The 27326-nt window shown below is 46.5% G+C and overlaps 2 protein-coding genes across 4 annotated transcripts in view; one reads left to right on the top strand and one right to left on the bottom strand.

The window, feature by feature from the left end:
- Positions 1-3172, bottom strand: part of ARL3 (ARF like GTPase 3) — a 36311-nt gene extending 33139 nt beyond the window's left edge. The window contains exon 1 of the mRNA XM_072805511.1: positions 2920-3172. Within this exon, the coding sequence (XP_072661612.1) occupies positions 2920-2922 (3 nt within the window). The 5' untranslated portion in view covers positions 2923-3172. The remainder of the gene's footprint in view (positions 1-2919) is intronic.
- Positions 3173-3212: 40 nt separating this feature from the next.
- On the top strand, positions 3213-26932 carry SFXN2 (sideroflexin 2). 3 transcript variants are annotated; one of them, XM_072805509.1, is made up of 12 exons: positions 3213-3350; positions 16165-16349; positions 16523-16693; positions 17968-18066; positions 19130-19205; positions 19516-19601; positions 20928-20988; positions 21346-21412; positions 22143-22192; positions 22530-22579; positions 24847-24894; positions 25706-26932. In XM_072805509.1, exons 2-12 carry the CDS (start codon positions 16189-16191, stop codon positions 25803-25805), a joined length of 969 nt encoding a protein of 322 aa, XP_072661610.1. In that variant the 5' UTR covers positions 3213-3350; positions 16165-16188; the 3' UTR covers positions 25806-26932. The 3 variants fall into 3 exon arrangements, with proteins under 3 accessions (XP_072661610.1, XP_072661611.1, XP_072661609.1); XM_072805510.1 differs by having other exon boundaries at positions 3310-3690; XM_072805508.1 differs by lacking the exon at positions 3213-3350 and adding an exon at positions 5117-5336.
- Positions 26933-27326: the final 394 nt, after the last annotated feature.

The following is a 27326-nucleotide window of genomic DNA, read 5'->3' as shown; positions in this document are numbered from 1 at the left end:
AAAAAGAGAACATTATGGGTTTTGGAATTTCATAGACTTGACTTCACCTTTCTTACATGTGTAACCCTGGGCATCTAGAAAACGGGAACAATACCTGGATCTTAAGAAAAATGCTATGAGGGGATCCCTGTGTGGCTCAGAGGTTTAGCGCCTGCCTTTGGCCCAGGACGTGATCCTGGAGTCCCGGGATCGAGTCCCACGTCGGGCTCCTGGCATGGAGCCTGCTTCTCCTTCCTCCTGTGTCTCTGCCTCTCTCTCTCTTTCTCTACGTCTATCATAAATAAGTAAATAAATAAATCTTAAAAAAAAAAAAAGAAAAGAAAAATGCTATGAAGCCACTAAAAATGCTATGAAGCCAACCACTGATGGCTCAGTGGTTGAGCGTCTGCCTTTGGCCCAGGGTGTGATCCTGGAGTCCTGGAATCAAGTCCCACATCAAGCTCCCTGCATGGAGCCTGCTCCTCTCTCTGCCTATATCTATGCCTCTCTCTCTGTGTCTCTCATGAATAAATAAAATCTTTAAAAAGAAAAATGCTATGAAGATTAAGCGAAGTAATGTACGTAAAACATTACATATGTAGTAGACACTCAAAGCAGTAGCTATGTTGTTTTAACTTTTCACTGACCATTTTCTGACCATAAAACACAATTTTGAAAACAATCTTCAGTAATTTTTTTTTAAAGAATTAAATAAAGCCACCCGGGTGTCCCAAGGAACAATCTTCAAATGCTTAACATGCTTGATAACTACCACTAGGTTCATGTATGTAGAAAGTACTCCATACATAATTCCTGAGTGAAGGAGTCATCTGTTAAATAGCAGTGATTACTTAAGCACTAACATTACTGTCATCTTAGTATTTCACCAAAGACTTGCTATCAAAAGGCAGGGGTAAAACAGATGGCTAAATGTTTGGAGAAAACATTTAGGTTTTTAGATAAAAAATAAAATGTATTAGTTCCAGCTGAAAGTTTAAAAAACAAAAACAAAAACCTGGACTCAGTCTTTAGTTGTACAGTTATCACAGGGATCGGTGGGATACCAGATGTGACACACTTAATCACACCACTGATGGTTTAAATTCTATGTTCCACTTTCAGTTCTAAGAATAGCTTACACTTTTGGAGATTAAAAAAAAAAGTATTTTGGAACCAGATAAAGAATCCAGAATTATTTGCCCTAATTTCACATTGTTCATTTTAGGAAAAAATAAAGACAAAATCTGTCTTGACCAATGAACACAACAGTTGTATACAGTAGTGCTATAGCACTGTCAATTTGCTGTATACAGTGTCAATTTGCACCTGGAAACATGAGCAGTGGTTAATTTATTGTGGCCAGTAATTACAAGTTAAACAATCATGAAATTACACAGTCCACCTAATTGATAAACCGGGAAAAGTTAGCCAACTCTCATAATGTGTTTCTCATTTATGATGGTATCTCATTCTCTGTTGGTTTGGTATGTTTCTTTCATTCCAATTCTAGTTATTTTCTGTGTAAATATTTATGTCTGTATTCATTTGTTGAGAAAAATTTCCCCTTTAAATGGACAGCTCATGTATAAATGATTAATAAAAAGAAAACATGTAAAAATCTGTTTAGCCTGCGGTTAATAAAACTGCAATGTAGCAAGTGTGAAATGTGATTGGCAACTTCAGATCAAGTAATTCTCCTTCTTTAGCAACCTGACAATGTAAAATCAATTCTTTTTCCTATCAAAACTTACTCATTAGAATACCAAAGGTGCGTACTCCCCCCCCCCCACAGTCTTTTCTTCATAAATTAATGAACATGGTTCGACATTTCTGAAAGTCAAAAGGTACGGCGGGTGGGGAAGTAACTGTGAGTGCCTGGCTCTGTGCAGTTGGTAAGCCAATCAACCTATTCTAAATGCTTCAAAGTCAATTTTGCTTTGACTTGCTCTAAAACTACTCAATTCCATTTCAATACCCTCCAACCAACTGCACAAAAATCAACAAGGAATAACATGTCAACGGTCAAATCTGTCACGCATCATCATTCATAATCTAGGGAAAGCTTTAATTAGGTCTGACAGAGGAAAGCCAATTGATAGCCACTCCAGTTTTAACTTCCCATACTTCTTAGGTTGGAGATCCTGAGGTGAGATTATGATCTTTGGTTCTGGAGTGGTCATATGCAAAAGGCTGCAACAGGTTTGAAATGAAATACTTAGGACCGGGCAGCAAATTTGTCTCCATCAACACGGATTAGATATTGAAGGGAACGTCGATCATCGCCAACAACCAGACTTTACAGAACTCTCAGCAAATAAATAACTCGTCGCTGCAGAAGTGCGCCTGCCACGGAGACACCCAGACGGCGTAAAATCCACCAGGCATCCCTTCTGAGCCGTACCTCTTTGTATCCTGGGATTTACACCCCTCCCCCCAGAGGCCCGCACTTCTCGAGGAAGAGGAGAGCTAGGCTACCATCTCCCCTGGTACCGCGAGGGCGACCTCAAAGACAGTAGCGCAGACCCTTCTTCCCGCTTCTGGCGGGACCCCAGCGGACCCACTTTCCAGCGGTGTGGGGAGGCCGATTCCCTAGGAAGACCTAAGCCTGCATGCGGAGGCTGCTGTCCGCAGTTACTCGGATCCGCCCTCATCTCAGTCCTTAGTACTGATGGAGCCCCGGCTCTGTACCCGGATAGCCACGCAACCTCCCAGCCCCTTCCCCTGGTTCGGACTGGCTGCAAGCCCCGCCTTCCTCCCCAGGCCCAGGTCTCCTTCCAAGGGCCCACCCTCCGCTCCCCGCTGCCCCCTGAAACCAATCCAGGATCCAGGCAGCAGGCTCCCATTCCCTCCTTGGCTTCAAGCGCAGTGCCCCGCCCTGGGCCCGGGGACGGGAGGGGGGTGACCGGCCAGCTCCGGAGGGGCCCGGGCCCCCACACTCACCATCCTCCCGCCGAGTCCCTCCTCCTCCACCTCCGCCTCCTCCTCCTCCTGCCTCCCGGTTACCAGGGGCAACTGCTGCGGCACCGCCCCCGACGTCCCTCGCACGCACAGTGGAGGAGCAAAGCACTCGTACGGGGCGGGGTCCAGCTCCGCTTTCCTCAAGTGCGCAAGCGCGCCAAAGTGCCCGCCCACTGCGCGGGCGGGCTGCTGGAGCGCCCGGAGGCGGCGGCCTGCGGGTGGGGACCCCGCGACTGGTTAAAGCTCGCCCACGTGGCTGGTGGGCGCCGCTCAGCCTGTGATTGGTCGGGGGGAGCAGGGCGGGACGGCCGAGGGGCGGTTCCCGGGCCGAGGCCGCAGGTTGATGCAGGCCAGGGTTCCAACGCGGGCTGCTTCTGTTGGCAGTTGTTCCGCTGCATTCTTCCCGGGACGAGGTAAGGGGTCTTGGGAGGAGGCCGCCCACCACACCTTCCTCTAGACCCCGCATCTCGGGAGGGAGCTTGGATTTCTGTCTTGACTGCTCAGGCGGGGCCGCTGCGGGGGCTGGGCATCCACCTGCCGAAGCCACGTGGCGCAGAGTGGTCTGGGGCTGTGCGGGGGCCGCTCCCTTAATGGCCCCCGGCGCTCGAGGTCCCAGCTGAGGGGTGACGGCGTTATGGGCTGTGCATCTATCTCCACATCTCTGTGGAGAATCCAGGATGGAGGCGTCCCGGTGGCGGGAGGCCGCCTGTCGGAGGGCAAGAGGCAGCCTGGGCACTGGCCCTGAACGCCGAGGTGAGCAGACAGCAGGAGTGAAAGGCGTTTTGGAATGGCCAGGTTTTGCTAAGCAGCACTGGACCGGACGGTGCACCGGTGCACCATCTGCAGCCCCAGAAAGGCCAAAATTGGGCCTGCACTTACAGGCACGCGAGAGCGAAAGGGGTTCTGGGTGGGTGGAGAGGCGCTACCTCCCACCCTTTCCGCGTGCTGAGGACGGGGAGAAGAGTGAATCACATGTGTGCCAGGTCCTGTTCTAGACTCTGGAGAACAGTAAGGGACGAAATCTGCCCTTATGGAAATTACATACTTCCTAGTGGAATGCTTTTCACACAAGATTTCATTTCATTCTCACAGCCCTAGGAATTGGCTGTTCTAAGCCATATAAAGTTGGGACTTGAACCCAGTTCTGACGCTGGAGAAAGCGATTTTAACACTATTGTGTTGTCTAGGTAGGAGGAACAGAATGGCTTATATTTGTGGCGTAAACCCAGAACTTTTTAAGAATTGGTAAAGTGGGGACGCCTGGTAAAGTGGCTCAGTGGTTGAGCGTCTGCCTTTGGCTCAGGTCATGATCCCGGGGTCCTAGGATAGAGTCCTGCGCTGGGCTCCCCACAGGGAGCCTGCTTCTCCCACTGCCTGTGCCTCTACCTCTCTCTCTGCCTCCCATGAATAAATAAATAAAATCTTTAAAAAAAAAAAAAAAGAATTGGTAAAGTATTGGCACTGATGATAAACGTAGACATTTGCAGCATGTGTGTGCCTCTTACTTCCCTCATTGAGTTCTTGTGAGGATTATGTGAATTATTGTGTCAAGTACATAAAATATTACTGGCACACAGGGAAGTGCTACATAGAGTTTAGCTGTTCCTGTTTTATCTAGGTTTGGGGATTTTGCCCCTCTTCCTACCAGCAGGCTTAACAGTCTACTTAAGACTACTGGAATGAAGGCAGATTTTTCTTGAATGGTTCTTAGCTATTTATGCGTTCAACTAAAATATGTTTTTAAACATCTGCTAGCTGCATCCCTGCTTCAGATCATTGGAGAGAAAGCTCTGTTCAGAAGCTTGATTAAGTAGATGCAAGATAAATGGCTAATTCAGAGGATACACTCCTGCAACCTACTCATCTCTAGCCTGTTGGTTCTGTTTTGAAAAAGGCAGGGCAGATTTCACTTTCTGAGTTGTCTGGTGTCTAACATCATGATTGCCTTGGGGTCACGGGAGTGTACCTGGGCCTGCGTGTGTAATTATTAACCTCGTTGTCCAACTTTCTGTAGACAGCCTTGGCACCAGCTGTCACCTATCTCAAGTGGTCTTTGTGTTTGACCTTGAGTCTGGCTGCCTTGATTTTCCTCTGGTGCAAGTGTTAGTGATGATGTTTTTCTTCCTGCCTTGGAATACTGACAGGGAAATCCTGAGTACCCCCTTGCAAGAGGATATCCAGAGAGAGTTTGGAAGTCTGTTCTCTGAGCTCTGATACGGTTTGCCCGAGAAAATCAACTCTGTTTTTTTGTTTTGTTTTGTTTTTTTGTTTTTTTTAAGTAACTATATCCTCCGCACGGGGCCTGAACTCAGACCCCAATATCAAGAGTTGCATACTTTACCAACTGAGCTAGTTAGGTGTCCCAGAACTCAACTCTAAGAAGGATGACTTCAGGAGAGGTAATGGATTGTTTCATTTTTTTCCTCTTTTCTCTATTTTTTTTCCTCTTTGCTCTCTCTTTCTTTTGGCCTGTAGTAGACAGAGGACCCGTCTAAGTGACCCCAAGCTTTGTGGCCTTGGGAAAGTAGGCCCTAGCTATTGTCAGATTGTTGGATGAATGGACAAGACTGGAGCTCTGGTTAGGGCAGGGTTGTGTGTAGTGTTCAGCATATTAGCTCAATCGATGTGGACCTTCCTAAGCATCAGTTTCCATTCTGTAAATTGAGATCTTGCATCCCCACATCTTTGAGCTGTGATATTTTCCTCAGAGCAAGAGAATTACTGGTCGGTCACCTGTTTGACGTCCAGCTCTCCCCTTGTTCCTTTTTTTTTTTTTTTTTTTAAGATTTTATTTATTTATTCATGAGAGACAGAGAGAGACAGAGACACAGGCAGAGGGAGAAGCAGGCTCCATGCGGGGAGCCCAACGTGGGACTCCATCCTGGGTCTCCAGTTGCAGGCCCTGGGCTGAAGGCGGCGCTAAACCGCTGAGCCACCAGGGCTGCCCTCTCCCCTTGTCCTTGTAGCAGAATTATATTCCTTTGGAACTGGGGCCACCCTGGATGTGGTAGTGACCTCTTTAGGGAATACCTAGATGCAGTTTATGTGGGAAGAGGGAGAATAACTATTCTAGAGAAAACCTAGAAACCAGATAGGACTCAGTAGAGGAGAGGTAGACCATTTGCAATTTCGTGACCCAAAACTTGCTCTTACTTCTGTAACCAAGACAGGTTCTGAGTTTGACTTGAAAGAGTGATGTCCTCCATGCCCAGAGAGCCCAAGAATAAGTTGAAATGTATTTTAGGCAAGTAGTAAGTATTTTTAGAGGGCCTGAGAGAGCTACAGCAAGAACATTACAATCTGCCAGGGGAGGCCAACTTTATACAAATAACTGTATGTAACAAGAAAGTGATTACAAAGCTGAGTGTGTTGCAAATGAGGACAGGATGCTAGGAGAGTATATGACAGAAGGGTTTGAGTTTGCCCTGAAGGAGTCATGGAACTGTGCCCATTGGGGGCAGCAGGTGTAGGGGGAAATGTTTTAGACATAGAATTTAGATTTTTTTTGGTCTTTTTTTTTTTTAAGATTTTATTTATTTCTTTGAGAGAGAGAGAGAGAGAGAAAATGAGCAAGGGATGGAACATCTGGGTGGCTCAGCAGTTGAGTGCCTTCAGCCCAGGGTGTGATCCTGGAGTCCCTGGATTAAGTCCTGCATCGGGCTCCCTGCAGGGAGCCTGCTTCTCCCTCTGCGTATTTCTCTGCCTATCTCTGTGTCTCTCATGAACAAATAAATAAAATCTTAAAAAATAAGAAAAAAAAAAAAAGAGAGAGAGAGAGAAAATGAGCAAGGGAGAGGGAGAAGCAGACTCCCTGTGATGTGAGGCTCCATCCCAGAACCCTGGGATCATGACCCAAGCTGAAGGCAAATGCTTAACCAACTGAAACACCCAGGCACCCCTGGCCTTTTATTTTATGTAAGACAGGAACCGAGGTCAGGACAGGAACTCCTATGCTGACCTCGGTAATGAGGATAAGGTTTCTTGAATAGTTTAGCAAATGATTACTCCTTCATGGTAGAAGTGCTTCCATTATGAAAGGCAGAGGACTTCCCAGTGTTGGGTTGAGAGTCAAGAGAGATGTCCAAGGACAGGCTGTGTGTGTGTGTGTGTGTGTGTTAAGAAGGAAACAGCATGTTCGGGACCCTGGGTGGCTCAGGCAGTTAAACTCCTGCTTTTGGCTCAGGTCATCATCCTGGGGTCCAAGGATGGAGCCCTGCATCAGGCTCCTTGCTCAAAGGGAGTGTACTTCTCCCTCTGTTCCTCCTCCCAGCTTGTGTGCCCTCAGGCTCTTTTTCTTGCTCTCTCTCTCTCTCACAAATAAAGTCTTTAAGAAAAACAACAACAACAACAAAAACGGAAGCATAGCATGTTCTATTCAGCTTTCTCCAGGAGAGGGGCTGGGGCCCCAGCTTGGGGCTCTGGAATCCCAGACAGCGTGTGATCTGCCAGCCAGGCCAGCAACTCCTTTTAGCCTCATGTAACTCTTGCCTCTCTCCCACTCTTGGGTTCAGTTGTGACTGCATGAAAAACCTTTGGTCTTTGAACCAGCGTATAGGAGGTCAAGTCAGCTTTCCTTGGGCTTTGTGGCAGAGTGAGAGTGTCAGAATTCTAGCAGTGGACACTCGCTGTCTGGTTTCTAACTTCTCCAGAGGTTGCTACTCAATGGTGGCCTCAGGGCCAGGTGAGGGTGCCATGAAAACTCCAAGTTAGGCCTCCTCTTCTCTCCTGGTTCCTTCCTCCCAGGAAATGACCCACCTGCAGCATGTCAACTTGCTGAAGTCTCCCACCTCAACAAAAAATCTAAGAATTGACCATCTCTTCCTTTACTGCATTTGTTGGCTCCTCATGCCTCCTATGTCTCTGGTTTTTCTTTCTCATCTATTTGGACTTCCTTTGCCTCTTAAATATAGTGGTTTTCAGGCTATGTCCTTAGCACTTTATTCTTCCTATTCTGTGTGTCCTCACTGGAAAACTTTGTCTTAAACTACCTTAATGCTGCTGACTCATTATTTTATTTCTAACTCAGATCTCTGTACTTTCTTTTAATCCTAAATATCCATTTGCTGACAAGCTGGACCTCACTTAGCATATACTTGAATTCTTGTGCTAGGCACTGGGGTAGCAGTGCTGAGCAAAATGGACACCATCCCTGGCTCTGAGGAGCTAATGACCGAGAGAGGAAGGTCATTAATTAATTAATTAGAATAAAATCACAGAGTGTTAGGACAAACTGAAATAGCTCTGAAGGAAAAGAACAGAGCCAAGAGGGCTTATAGCAGAGCACCTGATCTACTGGTTGGGGGAGAGAAGGGTCAAAGGTCTTTCAAAGGAGTCCCTGAGGGAAAGGTTTAAGTCAAGATCTGAAGGATGAGTAGGTGCTTCCTTGAAAGTAACTCTAGACTGTCCTGGAGAGCAAAAGGCTACATTTTGAGGGAGAGGGTGGAACCCTGATGTTATGTGATAATACATCTACTTTTCAGGCTGCCCCCTTTTTTAAAAAAATATTTTATTTATTTATTCATGAGAGAGAGAGAAAGGCAGAGACACAGGCAGAGGGAGAAGCAGGCTCACCGCAGGGATCCCAATGAGGGACTGGATCCCTGATCTTGGGATCTGAAGGTAGACGCTCAACTGCTGAGCCACCCAGGTGTCCCTCAGGCTGCTCTCTATTCTGAGGTGGCTTTGCTGTGGCCTTCCCTTGCAGCTACAGTGGTACATGGGGCTCTGTGGAGGTGGGAGTTGTGGGTAGAATTCTCCTTTCATTTTACCACTACTTAATATAAAACTTTTCTTTTTTTTTTTTTGAGTGCTCTGTAGCTTTCATCAGCAATGTATTTTCTTTCCCTAATACTCAAATACTGGCTTTGTTTGCTCAATTTTGTGAATGCTTTTGAATTTTGATGATTATATAACTCAAGATGACTTTTTTTTTTTTTTTTTAGATTTTATTTATTTGACCGAGAGAGCACAAGGAAGGGGAGAGGGAGAGGCAGGCTCCCCACTGAGCAGGGAGCCAGATGTGGGGCTCCATCCCAGGACCCTGGGATCGTGACCTGAACCAAAGGCAGATATTTAATCAACTGAGCCACATAGGTGCCCCTCAAAATGACTTTAAATCTTGCTCAACCTGTGCCTATGAGCTTGTAATATAATGTATATGAAAAATCCTCAGGGTGATATTTTTCTTTCTTTTTAAAAAAATTTTTTTAAGGTTTTATTTATTTATTCATAAGAGACACAGAGAGAGAGAGAGGCAGAGACACAGGCAGAGGGAGAAGCAGGTTCCATGCAGGGAGCCCACGTGGGACTCGATCCCAGGACTCCAGGATCATGCCCTCGGCTGAAGGCAGGCACTCAACCACTGAGCCACCCAAGGATCCCCCAGGGTACATTTTTCAAGGCAAAAAAAAGTGACCTAGCAGTAGAAGATTGAGAGTTAAATTTGAAAATTATTCCTTAAAAAAAAAAAAGAAAGAAAGAAAGAAAAGAGGGATGAGTAGGTGTTAGGGAAGAGGGAAAGGAACAGTATTCTGGACCAGCAATGGCATTTATAGAGGACCTGAGACAGGTTGCAGCCTATTGCATTTAAGAAAGTCCCATGGCACCTGAAACTCAACACATGGAAAATCCAACTCCTTGGTTTTTCCCTTAAAGCCTATTTTTCTATATTCTTTGTCTCTGCACATTATGGTTTAAGCAGAAACCCTAGGTATCACCCTAGATACTTGTGATGTATCAATTTAGCTAGGCCAAACAACCCCCCACCCTGCTACCCAGGGATCCCCTGCATCCCCCTTCTGGTAGGCTTCCAGCCAGAGTGGGCCAGGAGGAAGAAGCAGCTGTTTTGTAGTACACACATCTCCCAGTTATTCGATCAAACATGAATTTAGGTGCTGTGGTGAAGGGATTTTGCAAATCAAACCAATTAAAGTCCTAATTGGTTAGCTTTGAGTTAATCTAAGGGGAGATTATCCTGGGTGGCCTGATTTAATCAGATGGAATCCCTTTAAAAGAGGTCTAGGCATCCCCTGGGGTCACAAGTCCTGCCATAGCTGGGCCTGCATTGCTTCCTTCTCTCCCCAGGATTGGCCTGACCCTCGCTAACTGCCTGCCCTGCTGGCTTCAGGCTTGCTGAGCCAACACCCACAATTACATAAGCCAATTTACTAATTTCTTGTACTCAATCCATTTTCATATATTTATCAATATGACATGAATATATTTAAAGGATATGTATTTCCTATTGATTCTGCATCTGTGCTTGACACCTGACTAATAGAATATTCCTTCTATAACCAGTCATTTAGCAAATCCTGAGATTGTGCTGCTTTAAAAGTTTCTGTCCTTTTGTTCTCTCCTGTCTGTTCCAGTGCATCTGGGTTCACATGAGCCCCACCTCTTCTTGCTTGGATTACTCAAATTCCCGTTCAGCTGATCTCTCTGTATCCTCTGAGGTCCTCCCACACCAAAGTTTATTTTCGTGTCATTGCCCAGAGTTTTCTTTCTTTCTTTTTTTTTTTTTTTAAGATTTTATTTATTGGGCAGCCTGGGTGGCTCAGCGGTTTAGCACCGCCTTCAGCCCAGGGCCCGATCCTGGAGACTCAGGATCGAGTCCCACGTCGGGCTTCCTGCGTGGAGCCTGCTTCTCTCTCTGCCTGTGTCTCCGCCTCTCTCTCTCCCTGTGTCTCTCATGAATAAATAGATGAAATCTTAAAAAAAAAAAAAAGATTTTATTTATTTATTCATGAGAGAGAGAGAGAGAGAGAGGCAGAGACACAGGCAGAGGGAGAAACGGGTCTCCAGGATCATGCCCTGGGCTGAAGACGGCACTAAACCACTGAGCCAGGGTGTCCAGGATCACCACACTCTGGGCTGAAGGCGGTGCTAAACTGCTGAGCCACCCGGACTGCCCCAGAGTTTTCTTTCTAAATGATACATCTGATCTTGTCACTCCACTTAACACTTTTTAATGGCTTCCTGAAATTCTCAGGCAAAAATTCAAAAGACTTAGCTTTTTTTTTTTAAGATTTTATTTATTTTTGAAAATTCTTTTTAAAGATTTATTTATTTATTTGAGAGAGAGTATGCGTGCATGGGGAGTGGTAAGCAGAGGGAGAGGGAAAGAGAGAATCTCAGATTCCCCACTGAGCACATAGCTTGATATAGAGCATGATGTGGGGTTCGATTTCACAACCCAGACATCATGACCTGAGCTGAAACCAAGAGTAGGATGCTTAACTGACTGAGCCACCTAGGAGCTGAGCCCTGAGCCCCTTAAGATTTTATTTTTAAGTAACCTCTACATACAACGTGTGGCTTGAAATCACAACCCCAAGATCAAGAATTACCCTAAAGCACCTCTCCAGTATACAGGTAATCTATACCAGTATCCCCAGCTCCTCTTTTCCATATATTATAGCCCTATTGTCATTCATCTCACCTATACATAAGCTATAATCATCAAATTCATTGTTGCTGTTATTATTTTGAACCGTTATCTGTTTAACTTAACAATTGGAATAAGAAAAATAAAAATTTTATCTTCTCTCCATTTATTCCTTCTGACATTCTTTAGGTAGGTCTGAGTTTATGACCTATATCACTTTCTTTCTGAAGAATTTCTAGCATCTGGCAAGTCAGGTCTGTTGGTAATAAATTCCCTCAATTTTGCTTGTCTGGTAAAGCCTGTATTTCTCCTTCATTGTAAGGGGATAATTTTGCTGATGTAGAAGTCTAGGTTGGTGGGGCTTTTATCTTTCAGTGCTTTAAATATTTCACTCTGTGCTTTTTGTGCTTGCATGGTGTCTGAGGAGAAATTCAATGAAGTGAACTTCCTCATATCTTTGTTCCTCTATAGGTAAGGTGTTTTCTTTTCCTTGCTTCAGACTTCTTGCTTGATTTTTTTTTTTTTTAAGGATTTTATTTATTTATTTGAGAAAGGGAGAGTAAGTGAGAGAGAGCGAGGGAGCAAATGAGCAACAGAAAGACTGAGAGCACAAGTGAAGGGAGGACCAGAGGGAGAGGGAGAAGCAGGTTCCTCACTGAGGAGGGAGCCCAAAGTAGGGCTCAATCCCAAGACCCCGAGATCATGATCAAGGGCAAGACGTTTCACTGACTGAGCCACCCAGGCACCCCTTTCCTTGATTTTCTTTGGCTTGATTTTCTGCAGTTTGAAATATAATATAACGTGACTAGGTGTAGTTTTTTTTAAGACTTTATTTATTTATTCATGAGAGACATAGAGAGAGGCAGAGACACAGGCACAGAGAGAAGCAGGCTTCATGCAGGAAGCCTGATGTGGGACTTGATCCTGGGACTCCAGGATCCCTCCCTGAGCCAAAGGCAGATGTTCAACTGCTAAGCCACCCAGGCGTCCCCAGGTGTTGAGTTTTAAAAAATTTTAATTCTAGTATAGTTAGCATACAGTGTTATACTAGTTTCAGGTGTAAAATATAGTGACTCAACAATTCTGTACATTTCTCTGTGCTCATCATGATAAGTGTACTACTCTTAATCCCCTTTGCCTATTTCACCCATCCCCCTGCTTACCACCCCTCTGGTAACCATCAGTTCATTCTCTATAATTGAGGGTTTGGTGGTTTTTTGTTGTTTTTTTTTTTTCAAAGATTTTATTTATGTATTTGAGAGAGCACAAGCCAGGGGGAGGGGCAGAGGTAGATGGAGAAGCCGACTCCCAGCTGAGCAGGGAGTCAGATGCAGGACTTGATCCCAGGACCCCGGGATCACGACCTGAGCCAAACACAAATGCTCAACCACTGAGCCACCGAGACGTCCCGGTTTTTTTTGTGTGTGTGTCTGTCTGTGTTTTAAAGATCTTATTTATTTATTTGACAGAGAATGAGAGAGGGAGAGAGCACAAGCAGGGAGAACAGCAGGCAAAGGGAGAAGGAGAAGCAGGCTCCCTGCTGAGCAGGGCGCCCCGACGTGGGGCTCAATCCCAGAACCCTGGGATCATGACCTGAGCTGAAGGCAGATGCTTAATACTTAACTGACTGAGCCACCTAAGCGCCCCTAAATTCCTGTTCTGATAATTCCAAAATCTCTATCATCTGGTTCTGACACTTGCTCTTTCTTCAAACTATGGTTTTGTTCTTTAGTATACCTTGTAATCTTTTGTTGAAAGCCAGATGTGTGTGCAGTTTTACATTTATCTGGTGAGATGTTAGTTTGTATTTTCTGTTTGTGGAAACTCTAGGTGGCAGAGGTTAACATTTTCTTTGGTGTCCTTGTTTTGTCTCTCTTGTTATCTTTAGGTTTCTAAATACTTTTTTTTTTTTTTAAGACTTCTTAAATAGGGTCTGAGACTTGTGATTCTTTCTGTTACTCAGTTCTCCCTGTTATCACATAGGAGCATTGTACCACCTACAGTGGTCAAGTGTGTGAGAAGAGAGAGTGTTCTATAGTCCTGTGATTAGTTCTCAGACTTTTTTTTTTTTTAATTTATTTATGATAGTCACAGAGAGAGAGAGAGAGAGAGAGAGAGGCAGAGACACAGGCAGAGGGAGAAGCAGGCTCCATGCCCCAGGAGCCCGACGTGGGATTCGATCCCGGGTCTCCAGGATCGCTCCCTGGGCCAAAGGCAGGCGCCAAACCGCTGCGCCACCCAGGGATCCCAGTTCTCAGACTTTGAATGAGCCTGTACCCCTGGACCTTCACTAGTGCTTCTCAGGCTCTTCTTACCTTCTTTAATTGAAACAGGAAGGTTAGGAAGGGCTGGAGTTGGGTATTTACCTTTTCCCAAATAAGTTAGATTCTACTAAAACCCAAATGGCTAGGCTCTGGTAAAATAGGCTCTTTTGAGGACAGGCCTTGTTAAGAAGAACAGGGGGCTCTGGGTGTACTTCAGAGTGACTACTTTTCAGGGCACCTGGGTGGCTCAGTGGTTGAGGGTCTGCCTTTGGCTCAGGTTGTGGGTCCTGGGATCAAGTCCCATATCAGGCTTCCTGCATGGAGCCTGCTTCTCCCTCTGCCTATGTCTCTGCCTCTCTCTCTGTGTCTCTCATGAATAAATAAATAAAATCTTAAAAAAAAAAAAAAGACTATTTTTTCCATCTCCCTGTCAGAAGTATTAGAGGATTTTCCTCTGATCTTCACCCTGAGAACCTGGTGGACTCCTGAAGGTAAACTCAAAAGTGTGGCCCCCACACTCAAGATCGAATCCCCTTGGAATTTTTATTTGACTTTTTTTTTTTTTAAATTTTTATTTATTTAGACAGTCACAGAGAGAGAGAGAGAGAGAGGCAGAGACACAGGCAGAGGAAGAAGCAGGCTCCATGCACCGGGAGCCCGACATGGGATTCGATCCCAGGTCTCCAGGATCGCGCCGTGGGCCAAAGGCAGGCGCCAAACCGCTGCGCCACCCAGGGATCCCCCCTTGGAATTTTTAATTTGTTCACATTGAGCTTCCAGCAATTTGTCAGTTATAGTTTAAGTTTTCCAATGGTACTTACCCAGAGGAAGGCTTCTGTTCCCAGCAAGCTGTCATTCTCTGTACTTGCCTGTCTCTCCATGTTTAGGAATGGTGGTTTGCCCTGTGACCTCAATTCATTGATGGGTCTAAGAAGAGTTGCTGATTTTTAATTTGTTCAGCTTTTTTCTTGTTGGAAGGACAGGAGTGACAGTTTCCAAGCTCCTTACATGTCAGACCTGCCTTAGTTTTTCAAGACATGGATACCAGAACCCAGTTAGAGGCAAGACTTCTAAAGTAAATCAGGCAGAATTAAAATCCTGGCTTTGTCACTGGCTATGCATGTGTGATTTGGTAAGGTTACTTTCTGTGCCTTGGTTTTCTCATCCATAAATGGAGTTAGATTAAAGGGTATTTATTTCGTAGTATTGTTGTGAAGATGGATTCAGAAAATGCACATCAAGTCCCAAGCAAAGTGACTGGCATAGAGTCAAAGCTCAGTGTTAGGTGTGATCATCATTATCTGGTCCCCATGTGTCCTGTGTGCCGTTAACACTGGCTCTTCTTCTTCTTCTTCTTTTTTTTTTTTTTTTGCCTGGAATGTCTCCTCTACCTAGCTAGCTAACTTCTACTCATCCTTCAAAACATTGTTTATTTCTTGTTTTCACAGAATGTGTTCAGAATGTCTCAACCATTTTAGATAAGGTAACCATATAATTTATCATCCAGATCAGGACACTTTTGAGAGTGAAAGGGGCTGCTATTCATAATCACACCAGGACAGCAGTCCTAGGACAACTGGGAGATATGGTCATCTCACTTTTAGATGCTGCTTCTCTGGTTTCCCACTGCCCTCACTGTCTGTCCACATCATTGTTCATGCCAAGGATGACATGTCCACACTGCCATCCTTGTTGCTCTACTTGTCATTTACTTCCCATTCTGTAACTCCTTGAGGGCAGGCATGGTGCCTCACTCACAGCCATGGCCTGGGATCTTCCACAGGGCTGCATGCACCATACACGTGCACACACCACTCACACACACACAAATAATGAGAGTGATCATGCCACATTCATTTCTACCTTTGTCTGTAATTGTTCCTACTTTGAATATGATCCATGCCTTCTCCCTCCTTCAGATAAATCTATCTTCTGGGGCTCACATTCCATCTCTTCTGGAAGCCTCCTTTTCTTTTTCCTTTTTTTTTTTTTAATATTTATTTATTTATTTATGATAGACATAGAGAGAGAGAGAGGCAGAGACACAGGCAGAGGGAGAAGCAGGCTCCATGCCGGGAGCCTGCCGTGGGACTCGATCCTGGGACTCCAGGATCGCGCCGTGGGCCAAAGGCAGGCGCTAAACCGCTGAACCACCCAGGGATCCCTGGAAGCCTCCTTTTCCAGCCGTGCTCCCCCATCTCTGCTTTCTCTCATCTCTTGTACTTACCGTTACTGTATAGATTATATTCCGTTACCTGGGTAGGCTGTTCTTCCCCAGTTACACCCAGCTCAGGGTGTAACTGACAGGCACTGTGGACACAGGGACAGGCACTGTGTTGTCCCTTTTTCCAGCGTCTCCTACAGCATGATCCAGCACAGGGTTGGCTACCCCAGGTACTCAGTAAACATGTTGGCCTGGCTACTTGGTCTGGTGCCTGTTCATTGGGGCCTTCCCAAGCCTAGTCAAGTGATGCTAGTGGCTGGTGAAAGCAGAGGTTCTATAATGAGAGGTGCTCAGGGCCTCAGGGGCAGACTTTGGTTTGGGGGACAATCCTCATTTTCCTTCTGTTCCTTAAGTCCACAGCTTTGTGTGTGAGCAACATGGAGGCTGATCTGTCTGGCTTTAACATCGATGCCCCCCGTTGGGACCAGTGCACTTTCCTGGGACGGGTGAAACACTTCTTCAATATCACAGACCCACGCACTGTCCTGGTACCAGAGCGGGAGCTGGACTGGGCCAAGGTCATGGTGGAGAAGAGCAGGTAAGCAGTTACGGGAAGGGACTGGAGGCGCTGGGATCACACTGGTAGATCCCCTGGAGAGGAGGTGGAGACTGAATATGAGGGAAAAGGCAGAGCTCTCGGGAAAGAGGGAGCAGGATGACTTGGGGTGAGGGGCCTGGGAGGTAACTCTGTGTGTTGTCATTGGGTGGCAGAATGGGGGTCGTGCCACCAGGCACCCAAGTGGAGCAGCTGCTGTATGCCAAGAAGCTGTATGACTCAGCCTTCCACCCTGACACTGGGGAGAAGATGAACGTCATTGGGCGGATGTCCTTCCAGGTCCCTGGCGGCATGATCATCACGGGCTTCATGCTCCAGTTCTACAGGTAGAACCTTGGAGCGAGGCAGTGGGCAGTGTGTCCATGTGTATCTGCTAGGCAGGGAGCCATATTATGATGAGAATAATAACCATCTTTATGGACCTCTTCCCAAATACCAGGCACTGTGCTAAATTCTTTCTGTGTGTTACCTCATTTAATTTTCTCATCAGCCCTACAGAGAGACACTATCGTCATCTCCATTTTATAGATTAAGAACCGAGGTTCTAGAGAGGTTATGTAACTTGTCTAAGTTGACACAGCCAGGAAATATGGGTGCCTGGGTGTTAACTTGAGGTAGTTGTCTCTAGAACTCTCTCAATGAATAAGCCATCCTAATCCCCTCTTTAGAAAGTACTTATTCAACAATGAAATTTTAATGTATATTTATTTTAGAATTTATTTTATTTATGTACTTTCTGCAGAGAGAGAGCACGTGAACGGGGGGGGGGGGGGGAAGGAGGAGGACGGGGGCAGGGTGGCCACAGGGAGGAGCAGAGGGAAAGGGAGAGAGAATCCCAAGCAGGTTCAACCCCCAATGCAGAGCCTGATCTGGGGCTTGATCTCACGACTCTGAGATCATGACCTGAGCCAAAATCAAGAGTCAGGCACTTAACCAACTGATCCGGCCAGGTGCCCCTAATGTATTTTTATAATGTGATGTCCTAGTAAAAAATATGAGATGACCTCCCCCCATACCACCCTTAAAATAGGAAGACCTTTTCAGCCTGATGGAGAGAGAATAAACTTTCTCTGTAGCTACTGGATATTTTATTCCCCTTCTCCTTCCTCTCTTACTTCTGCTCCCCTCCCCCATGCATCTATTTGTCCAGTTATTGAGCCAGGCCTTGGGCCTGGTGTTGAGAATATAAAGACTTAGCCCCTCCCTTAAAGGAGCTTCCAGTTTTGTTGAGGAGACCAACAAGTAAACAGTTATAGCCCAGCTTGCTAGGTGGTAGGTCAGAGGGAGAATATGGAGTTGTGAGAGCAGGGAGCACAAAATGACTCACTGTTCCAGGAAGGACAGGGGAAGGGTCACGAAGGTTCCCAAGAAGAAATGACCTCTCAACAGAGCAATATTTAGCCATGTATGGAAGGTTGTGTGTGTGTGTGTGTGTGTGTGTGTGTGCGTGTGTAGATGCTCCAGCCTATGCAAAAGCCCTGGTGTATGAAACAACGTGGGAACAGTTTGGGGAACAGCAGGCAGTCTGGTTTGACTGGTGTACACCAAGGCCTCCCTTCCATTGGACTCTTCTTTGCCCTCTGGGCCTCCTTTATGGTAGGACGATGCCGGCGGTGATCTTCTGGCAATGGGTGAACCAGTCCTTCAATGCCTTAGTCAACTACACCAACAGGAATGCAGCTTCCCCCACGTCCGGCAGGTAGGAGACTGGAATTCTAGGCTGTCCATCTGGGTATGGAGCATGTGCCTGTCCTCTTGTCTCCAGGGACACAGCCCTTCTGAAGGGCTCTCAGGCTGTCTTTGGGTGAAGGTCACACAGAGCTGGTGACCAAGCCCCCCTCTTAGGGTTTGCAAGTATTTTCTGTGGCTAAGAGAATATTTTCCTAGACCAAAGTTCATTCATTCATTCATTCTCAAGTATTTCTTTCTTTTCTTTTTTTTTTTAAAGATTCTATTTATTTATGTATTTATGTATTTATGTATTTGTGTATTTATTTATTTATTTATTTTTTAAAGATTCTATTTATTTAAGAGAGAGAGAGTGAGCAAGCAGGGTTGGGGGGGGGGAAGGGAGAGGGAGAAGCAGACTCCCCACTGAGGAGGGAGTTTGACAGGGTCTTGATCCCAGGACTCTGGGACCATGACCTGAGCCAAAGACAGATGCTTAACTGACTAAGCCACCCAGGCACCTTCAGCTATTTCTTGAGTAGTTGTTAAGTGCCAGGCATGGTTCTAGGGTCTTTATTCTTGTGGAATTTAAGGTATTTTAAAGCAAACAAGCACTGTAATCTTAGCTTGTGACTCCTGCCATTAAGGAAGCAAACAGGTGACAGGATAGCAAACAGAAGAGTCCCTCTTCTTCTGTGTGGATGTGCTGGTTGGGGAAGTCTTTTCTGTGTAGTGCATGTTTCTGCTGATTTCTGAAGGATAAAGATTTAGCCTACAGGAGAATTCCCTGGAGAGGGAGCAGCAGCATGCAAAGGTTTTACTTTTTATTTTATTTTATTTTTTATTTATTTATTTTTTCATGCAAAGGTTTTAAAGCAGTAAGAGTTTGGCATGTTTAAAGTACTGAAAGGGGGCCAATGGGACTGGAGCGTTGTGTGTGTGCTTAGGAAGGGGATGTCACAAGATGAGACTGGGGAGAGTGCTCATGAGCTTCTCAGGCATGAAGCCTCATTTCCAGACTTTCTCAATCAAGCCATGGTCTTGCCCTCAGCTGGCAGGGCTCCCCACTCCCAAGCGTGTCTCTCCTCCACTAGGCAGATGGCCATTTCCTACATCACAGCCACAACCACTGCGGTGGCCACTGCTGTGGGCATGAACATGTTGACAAAGGTACTGTGTGGGGCTGCTGTGGGCATGGTGGCCACTAGGTGGCAGCAAAGTCCTAGGGAAAACATTCCCCCTCCCAAGCCTGGCTTTGCCCTTGTTTGGGTGAGTTGGATATGGCCAGAGCCCAGCCAACTAGTGGGAAATGTACCAGAACTCTCCCCAGGTTGTTCTTTCTCGGGTCTTTGAGGGAATTTGGGTTCCTAGACTAAGTGTCTGAATATGCATCAGTAGTGAAGTCTGATTACATTTTGTAGTCCTTAAGCCCCCTCCCCTCCCATCTCCAGTGAACTCTGTTGTTCCCTTCCCCCAACAGAGAGCTCCACCCCTGGTGGGCCGCTGGGTACCCTTTGCTGCTGTGGCTGCTGCTAACTATGTCAACATCCCAATGATGCGACAGCAGTGAGTATGGGGATCCCTTTTACAAACTACAAGGTTAGTGGGGCAAGGGCAGGAAACCATGGCAGTGGGTGGCTTTTGGGGACTGAGGTGGGTATGGGGAGGGTCGCTGGGCTGCACCTCTGAAGGGTTCCAAAGGATTGGCTGCTCCAACGGTGATGGCCGTTGGGAGTGGCAGGTGACTTAAGTCTAATCCATGATGAGTATTGTGGGAGTCATTGTTTGGATGGTGTAGGATGGCAGGGAGTGGGGTGGACCTATGGGGATTTATATAAGATCATGTCCTTTCAACTGCAACTGTATTGAAGTTGTTAACTCTGCCTACTTCCAAAGCCCTGGTTGATGGCTTACAGAATGAAATGTAGCAGAGGGAGGTGTCCAAAGATAGAACAGAGCCAAGAAGCTTTGAAAGAAGCCAGAGGAATAGATAGATGTTTTCCAGGCACCTGGCTCTAAGCTTCACAGCAGGAAAGGTAAAAGGAGAAACCCGTGTGTCTTGCAGTTCTTGTTTTTTGACTAGAGAAAGCATAGATATTCCTCTGCTGTAAAACTTTTTTTTTCTGCTGTAAAACTTAATGATGTAGTATACTAGTATACATAAAGCACTCACGATAGCGCCTGGGAGATATCACGTGGTATGTGTTAGCTTTTATTGCTCCCATCACCATCATCATCGCCTTCATCACCAACACCAGTATCCACAAGCCACATTTTCTTGGGACTGCTAGCAAATGGGTACATTTCACAACAGCTCTTGCAGAAGGAGCACACTACCAGAATAGTCATGTATACACACTGTTCCTCTCCTCTTTCCCTCCCCCATCCAGGTGCTCCTTCCCAAGAAAGGAAGGAACCCCAGCCACCTACCTGGTCTGGGGTTGAGTGCTTTCAGGAACTGGCCTGAGAAGAAGCACGGCTAGTGTTTGTGGAACAGTCACTCTGTGTCAGGCGCTGAACTAAGCACTTTGCAGGCATTGTCTCCTTTAATCCTCACCAATCCTATGACCTGGGTGCCATGTCTGATCCCCATCTTGCAGGGGATGATAACTGAGTCTTCAGAAGGATTGGGGAACTTGCTGCAGTTCAGAAACTTACTCTGCAGTTTGAGGATTCAACCCAGGCAGTCTGAGCCCCGGCCTAGCTCTCTTAGCCACTGCCCTAGATCACTTCTGAGACACCACTCACTGAAATGCAAAAGGAAGACCAAAGGGCCAGGCTACAGGAGGTGGCTTCCTAGAGCTTGGGTGTGCTTGGTCCCCTAGTGTGTCACCTCACTGGCAGGCTTCCAGGACCCCTTTCCCACGTCCAGCAACTCCTGTCCATGTTTAGGGAACTCATCCAGGGCATCTGCGTGAAGGACAGGAATAACAATGAGATTGGACATTCCCGGGTAAGCAGAGGCATCCCTTTGGGGTGGGAGGAGGGAATTCTCTCTTATACCCTGTCCTGTTCTTACTACTCTGATTAGAGCAGGCCCTCGTTCTGTTACAGGATTCCCCTGATTCCATTCTCATTCCCCTTGATTTCCCTACATTTCTTGTTCAGAACAGGCTTGTCATGTCTTTTCTCCATCATTTCTGGTCCTGAAGCCATAAAAGTCTAGCTGGGTGAGAACACAGCCCCTGGTGGATCCATCCCTTCCCCTTTACCACCTCTGACTTGACTGTGACCCTTGACTCAGCCCTTTGATACAACCCATGGATACTGAAAGGGTCATTCCTGACAATTTACTCTTTTCTTTCCTCAGAGAGCTGCGGCCGTAGGCATCACCCAAGTGGTTATTTCTCGGATCACCATGGCAGCCCCTGGCATGAGTAAGATAGAGAAGCCCTTCCATCCTGGCAGTCCCTGGAACACATGATGGAGGCCTTAGCCACACTTAGCTTTTGGATGGGAGGTGGGGCCCCAGCCTCTACAGCCATGCTTCTCAAACTTTTCCCACCACAATAAAAAAATTCCTTGATGTGATAGAGATTGTAGCTAATGCTACAGTGGTAATCATTTTACAGTGTATAAATGTATCAAATCCACATGTTGTATATGGTATACCTACATAGTGCTGAATGCAGAAACCCATGAGAGAACCACACTGTAGATCTTGGAACATCAGTTAATCAGAGGTCTAGGGAAGAAAGTTCTTTTCATTCCACAGATATTCCTTAAGTACCTTCACTGTGTTGGACACAGTGCAGGGTGCCAGGAAGACAGTGGTAAAGAAAATAAATCCCCTGCCCTGGTTTTGCTTCCAGCAGGGATATGTTTCAAAGTAGGATACGAGATTGGTTTGCATGAGCCTTCAAAGATTTGAGTTTTAAGAAGGACTCTTTGGGCCTGTGGTACATGCCCTATTAGAGGTGTGCAGGGGGAGAAGTTTGGGAAGCACCCTTCTGCTAGGTCTTGGGGGACGTGACCATGCCTACACAGTCTTCCATTCCAAAAGTATTTTCTGGAGCTTTTGGGGAGGTGGGGGGAATCACCTGGTCCCTGATCTGATTTTGGAGAGTCTTACAGCCCTCCCACTGGGTTCTCCCTGGTCTCTTCCAGTCTTGCTGCCAGTCATCATGGAAAGGCTGGAGAAGCTGCATTTCATGAAGGTGAGTGGGGTTCGCTTTTGCATCTCTTTTTCCCAGAGCCCCCCAGCCACATCTACACGTAAGAGTTCCTGATCCTCATCCTTCCCTCTAGTAATTGGCCTTCATCTCGCTCAAGAAGGGCCCATACCAATCCCTGCCAGCTGCCTGCTTTAGATGCCATAGCCTGTTGCTTGGCCTTACCACAGAGAGCGAGAGGAGCCCCTCTCTCCTTTCCTTCATGGCCAGGAGTTTTGTGCCTGTGGGTTTCCAGCTGGCTGATCAGGGGTAGGGCAGGTGTGGGGTTCACATTAAGAACCTTCGTATGTCTTATGTGGGTCTTTCCTTTGTTTTTGTGCAGAAAGTCAAGGTCCTGCATGCCCCATTGCAAGTTCTGCTGTCTGGGTGCTTGTGAGTAGCATGTTTTCTTGGTTTGGGTCCTATGGTCCTAAGAACTATCTTCTTGTGTTTCCCGTGCTGGAGAACATGTACTCCTTTACCTGACTTCCATAGTGCCTGAGCGCAGAACACCTGTGGGCCATCCAGAGAGCTCTTGCCCCATCTATGTTGAGGGCACCAGGCTGGCTAGGCCTCATGCACACATCTGCACGTGTGGGCTCCCTCCTGTCCTCTGACCTGCAGACTCAGGAAGAGATGAAAACCACAATACAGTCCCACCACAAAAAAGAAATGATAATTCTAGGGGTGCCTGGCTAGCTCAGTTGGTAAGGCATGTGACTCGTTTTTTTTTTTTTAAGATTTTATTTATTTATTCCTGAGAGACACTGAGAGACAGAGAGGCAGAGACAGAGGGAGAGGGAGAAGCAGGCTCCATGCAGGGAGCCTGATGTGGGACTCGATCCCAGGTCTCCAGGATCACGCCCTGGGCTGAAGGTGCCACTAAAATGCTGAGATACCCAGGCTGCCTTGCATGCGACTCTTTTTTTTTTTTAAATTCTTTTTTTTATACTTTTTTCTTTATTTATTTATTATAGTCACAGAGAGAGAGAGAGAGAGAGAGGCAGAGACACAGGCAGAGGGAGAAGCAGGCTCCATGCACCGGGAGCCCGATGTGGGGTTCGATCCCGGGTCTCCAGGATCGCCCCTGGGCCAAAGGCAGACGCCAAACCACTGCGCCACCCAGGGATCCCTGCATGCGACTCTTGATCTCAGGGTTGTGAGTTTGAGCCCTATGTTGGGTGTGTAGAGATTACTTAAAAATAAAGAATAAAAAATAAATAAAAATAAAGAAGTGATAATTCTATGACAGTGACAGAGGTGTTAGCCTATGCTCTAGTTGTCACATTGCAGCGTATCACTGTATTGAATCAGCATGTTATACACCTTACCTGTACACAATGTTGTACATCAGCTATATCTCAATATAAATAAACTAAGTAAATAAATAAATAAATATACTGAGACATAAAAAAAATGAGGGGACAGCCTGGGGCTTCAGGTGTCCCAACCTCACACAAAAGGAAAACACTATTAGTCACGGCAACGTGCTTCGGTGCCTGCCAGTGACTGGCCACATCCTAGCATCAGTAACACTTTGTGAGGCCACGGGGCTAATGACAGCAACAGAAACAACCAACACATGCAGAAGGTGTTCTGTGTGTCCCCATTGTGCTCATGCTCTACATCTATAATTTCACTTAATCCCCTCTGCCCCAAAGGTCTAGGTCCTGTCATCATCTCCTTTTACAAATGAACAACCCGGGGCACCTAGGTGGCTCAGTGGTTGAGCGCCTGCCTTTGGCTCAGATTGTGATCCTTGGGGTCCTGAAATCAAGTCCCACAGGGAGCCTGTTTGTCCCTCTGCCTATGTTTCTGCCTCTCTCTGTGTCTTTCATGAATAAATAAATAAAATTTTAAAAACAAAAATAAAACACAAACGAAGATCCCAAGGTTTGGTGAGATGAGACTTGCCCAGGGCTCTGTAGCTCATAATTGCTGGAGTTCAGGTCGGATTCCCGACAGTTTCACACACCACTCTACCTTCTGCTATTGAGTCACCCCTGAGTGAGTGGTTCCCATGGGTTGAACACCACAGCAGCCCTGCAGAACAGGCACTCGTGTCCTCCCTCTGCTGGCTCAGGGCTCACTTGCCCAGGTTCACACAGCAAGTGAGTAGCCGAGTGGGATCTGAACCCTGTTCTGTCAGATTCCCATGTCCTGTAAGACAGGGCTCTGGCCCTGAAGCATCTGAGGACCTTAGAAATACTATAGGCCCTTCCCCAGGCCTACTGCATTAGCGTTGCCTCTTTTTTTTTTTTTTTTTAAGATTTTATTTATTTATTCATGAGAATACACAGAGAGGAGAGAGAGAGAAGCAGAGACACAGGCAGAGGGAGAAGCAGGCTCCATGCAGGGAGCCTGATGTGGGACTCGATCCAGGGTCTCCAGGATCACACCCCAGGCTGTAGGCGGTGCTTGAACGACAGGTGAATGTGGGGTGAGGGATGGGAGGTAGAGGAGGCCGATTTCATGCCATGCCAGAATGAATATCCTGGCACTGAGAGGCCAGGAGAAGAGTTGCAGGAAGGGGAGCCATGGGGCAATGTGGAAGGCAGGGTAGTGATGGGCATCTCCCTACTTCCTTTGGGGGGCTCAGAGATGGGGTGTGAGCAGGTCTGTAGGAGATGTCCCTAACAATTTGTTTCTTCTTCTTCCAGCCTCATCTTTATGGTGCCAGTGGCATGTGGGCTCTTCCCACAGAAATGGTAATAATTCTTTGCTCCTCACGTTACCAAATGCCCTGTTCCTGTTCCCCCTGACCTGCCTGCTGTCCTGAAGCAGACCAGGATGGGCAGGAAGGGCACCCTTTGCCAAGGACAGGTGCCTATCAGCCTAAACTCTGGGCCTCTTAACTCTGGATGAATGGTAAACCAAAACAGATCTCTCAGGGGCAGAGGGATGAGTTGCTCCCTCCCAGTCGAGGAAGGGCTGCCCTGGAGAGAAGTAGGGGAACAAGAGACTTTCTGTCCCCGTTGGTTGGGTTGTTAGACACATCTTCTCTGGCTAGATCTGGTCCTTGAAATTGAACAAAGGGATAGGTACTTATTCTGGCTTGTGTTCGCTTGAGGCTGGATGACTCGGACCTCTCTACTTCCCTTGTATGCCTTGGCAGGGAAGGAGTGTGCAAAGTGATGATGGAAGAGGGAAACAAAGCATCAGACTGGGGGAGGGAGAGGACTAGCTCCAGGAGATTAGGTGTAGCTTGGATGTACACCAAGAAGATACCAGGTTCCTTTGCCTTCCTACTCATATTTCAGTATCCTCTGTAGACATCGCCTGGGTTCAAGCACTGTGCTTATAATCTAACAGAGAAGATGGAAGTTTAGCAGCAGGGAGAATACAGTCAGGCCTGAGTAGAAGAAAAAGCAGCATATTATGTTGTACAGGGGCCATTAGTTCTGATGCGAAAATCAGGAAGGGCTTCTTAGAGGTGGCATTTGAGTTAGATTTTATCTGCTGGTAATTTGCTACTTGTCCAGTTGGCATGCCCATAATCCCCTTCTTTTCTCTTTTCAGTGAATTGTCAGTTTCTTATCTGGAACCAGAACTCCAGGACACTATCAAGGCCAAGTATGGAGAACTTATCCCTTATATCTACTTCAATAAGGGCCTCTAAATGCCCCATCCCAGCAAGGACCAGTCTGCACCCATACTCACCAGCCTTTCCTTAGCTGCCTTGTACACCTGTGCTCTCATTCCTCTGCCAAAGGGGCGTGAAAGTTAGGGTGCATTTGCGGGGTGGGGAGCCTCCTGTTTTCATCCAGGCACCTGGGTTATTGGACTCCAGGGGATAGAAGTGAACAAGGGGAGCAAAGGCCAAGCCTTCTTTCTGCTATACCCTTAACCACCATCCCCTGGAGACCAGGAGCTGAAACATCCTGGGGAGAAGTTGCTGGAACCTGGGGGGAGATACTCAAGCAAACCATATGAAAAAATTAGGAAACCTTTGGGATTCTAGTTCTAGCCAGGACGGGGGAAGAGCCCCTGGGACTAAGGAAAGCTCCTACCTCTGTTTCTTCTTCCCTTCTTCCTCATCTGTGTCACAATACAGAATATTTGCCCCTGTAATTCTAGCTAACCCAGGAAGGGAGAGAGAAGAAGTCTTTGTCCCCTTGGGGCTCTTCTCCATTCTTCCCCCTTCTTGTCCCCAGTGCCCCCTTGTCAGAAGGTGTCTTTGGGAGTGCTGCTAGGCTTGGGTTGATCAGGCATCTGGGAGTTCTTAGTGCTAAAAAAAAAAAGGCCATCACATGAGGCTACAAAGTTTCATGGTGCTCTGAGCCTGTAACACTGAATCTGTTCTCCTGTGCCAAAATCCTGTCCGATTTTACATCTCTGTGTTTAAAAGATAAGTCCACTAACTATAAGTAAGAAGGATTGTATGGAGGTATTAATTACACATTTTAGTGGGTATATTTTCCTAGCTGCCTCTCTTCCTCAGCCCATTGGGCTAAACACCAAAGACTGGTGTGTACTGAATAGGAAAGGAAAGTTTTATTTGGATATCTCTGAGGAGTAATCAACCAGGACCAAAGAGCCTGGAAGGACACACAGCAAAGTGCAGCCATTTATCCTTTTCCCTCTCAGCTGCTCTAGGTGATTTTTCAGGCTCAGGAGGTTGGGGTGGGGTGGAAGGGGACCATTGTGGCTTACCTGGGATCAATCTCTGTAATGAGTTCTAATAGAATTTACTGACCATTCAAAGGATATCACTGTGAATCAAATAAATTTCTTGAAAGAGCACAAGGAACTGTCTGCAGACTGAGTTAATAAAGCCGGAACGAAAGCAGGATCTGGTCTGATTTTGTCCTTGGTTTGGAAGAGGTTGCAAGAACTGTAAGGGGAACTGCTCTGATGCCTGGAGGCCATTGTTTATTTCCCATTCTACAAAGGAAAAGTCCACCCATCTTTGTTGGAGACTCCAAAATGGGAACTGTTGTTTCAGAGCAGTAGTTGATGGACTATGATGCCAGGGTCCAGAGTCACTTGCTACTTGTTTCTGTGTGCCTGGAACTAAGAATGTTTTATATTCTTAAGCGGGGGAGGGGAGACACCAAGAATATGTGGCATGCAAAACATAAAATATTTGCTTTCTGACCCTTTATACTAAAAGTTTCCCCTACTCCAGAGCCATGTTTTT

Source organism: Canis lupus, chromosome 29, assembly GCF_048164855.1.
Source record: "Canis lupus baileyi chromosome 29, mCanLup2.hap1, whole genome shotgun sequence".
Taxonomy (NCBI): domain Eukaryota; kingdom Metazoa; phylum Chordata; class Mammalia; order Carnivora; family Canidae; genus Canis; species Canis lupus.
Note: the sequence above shows the minus strand (reverse complement) of the source record. Positions and strands in the feature narration are given on the sequence as shown.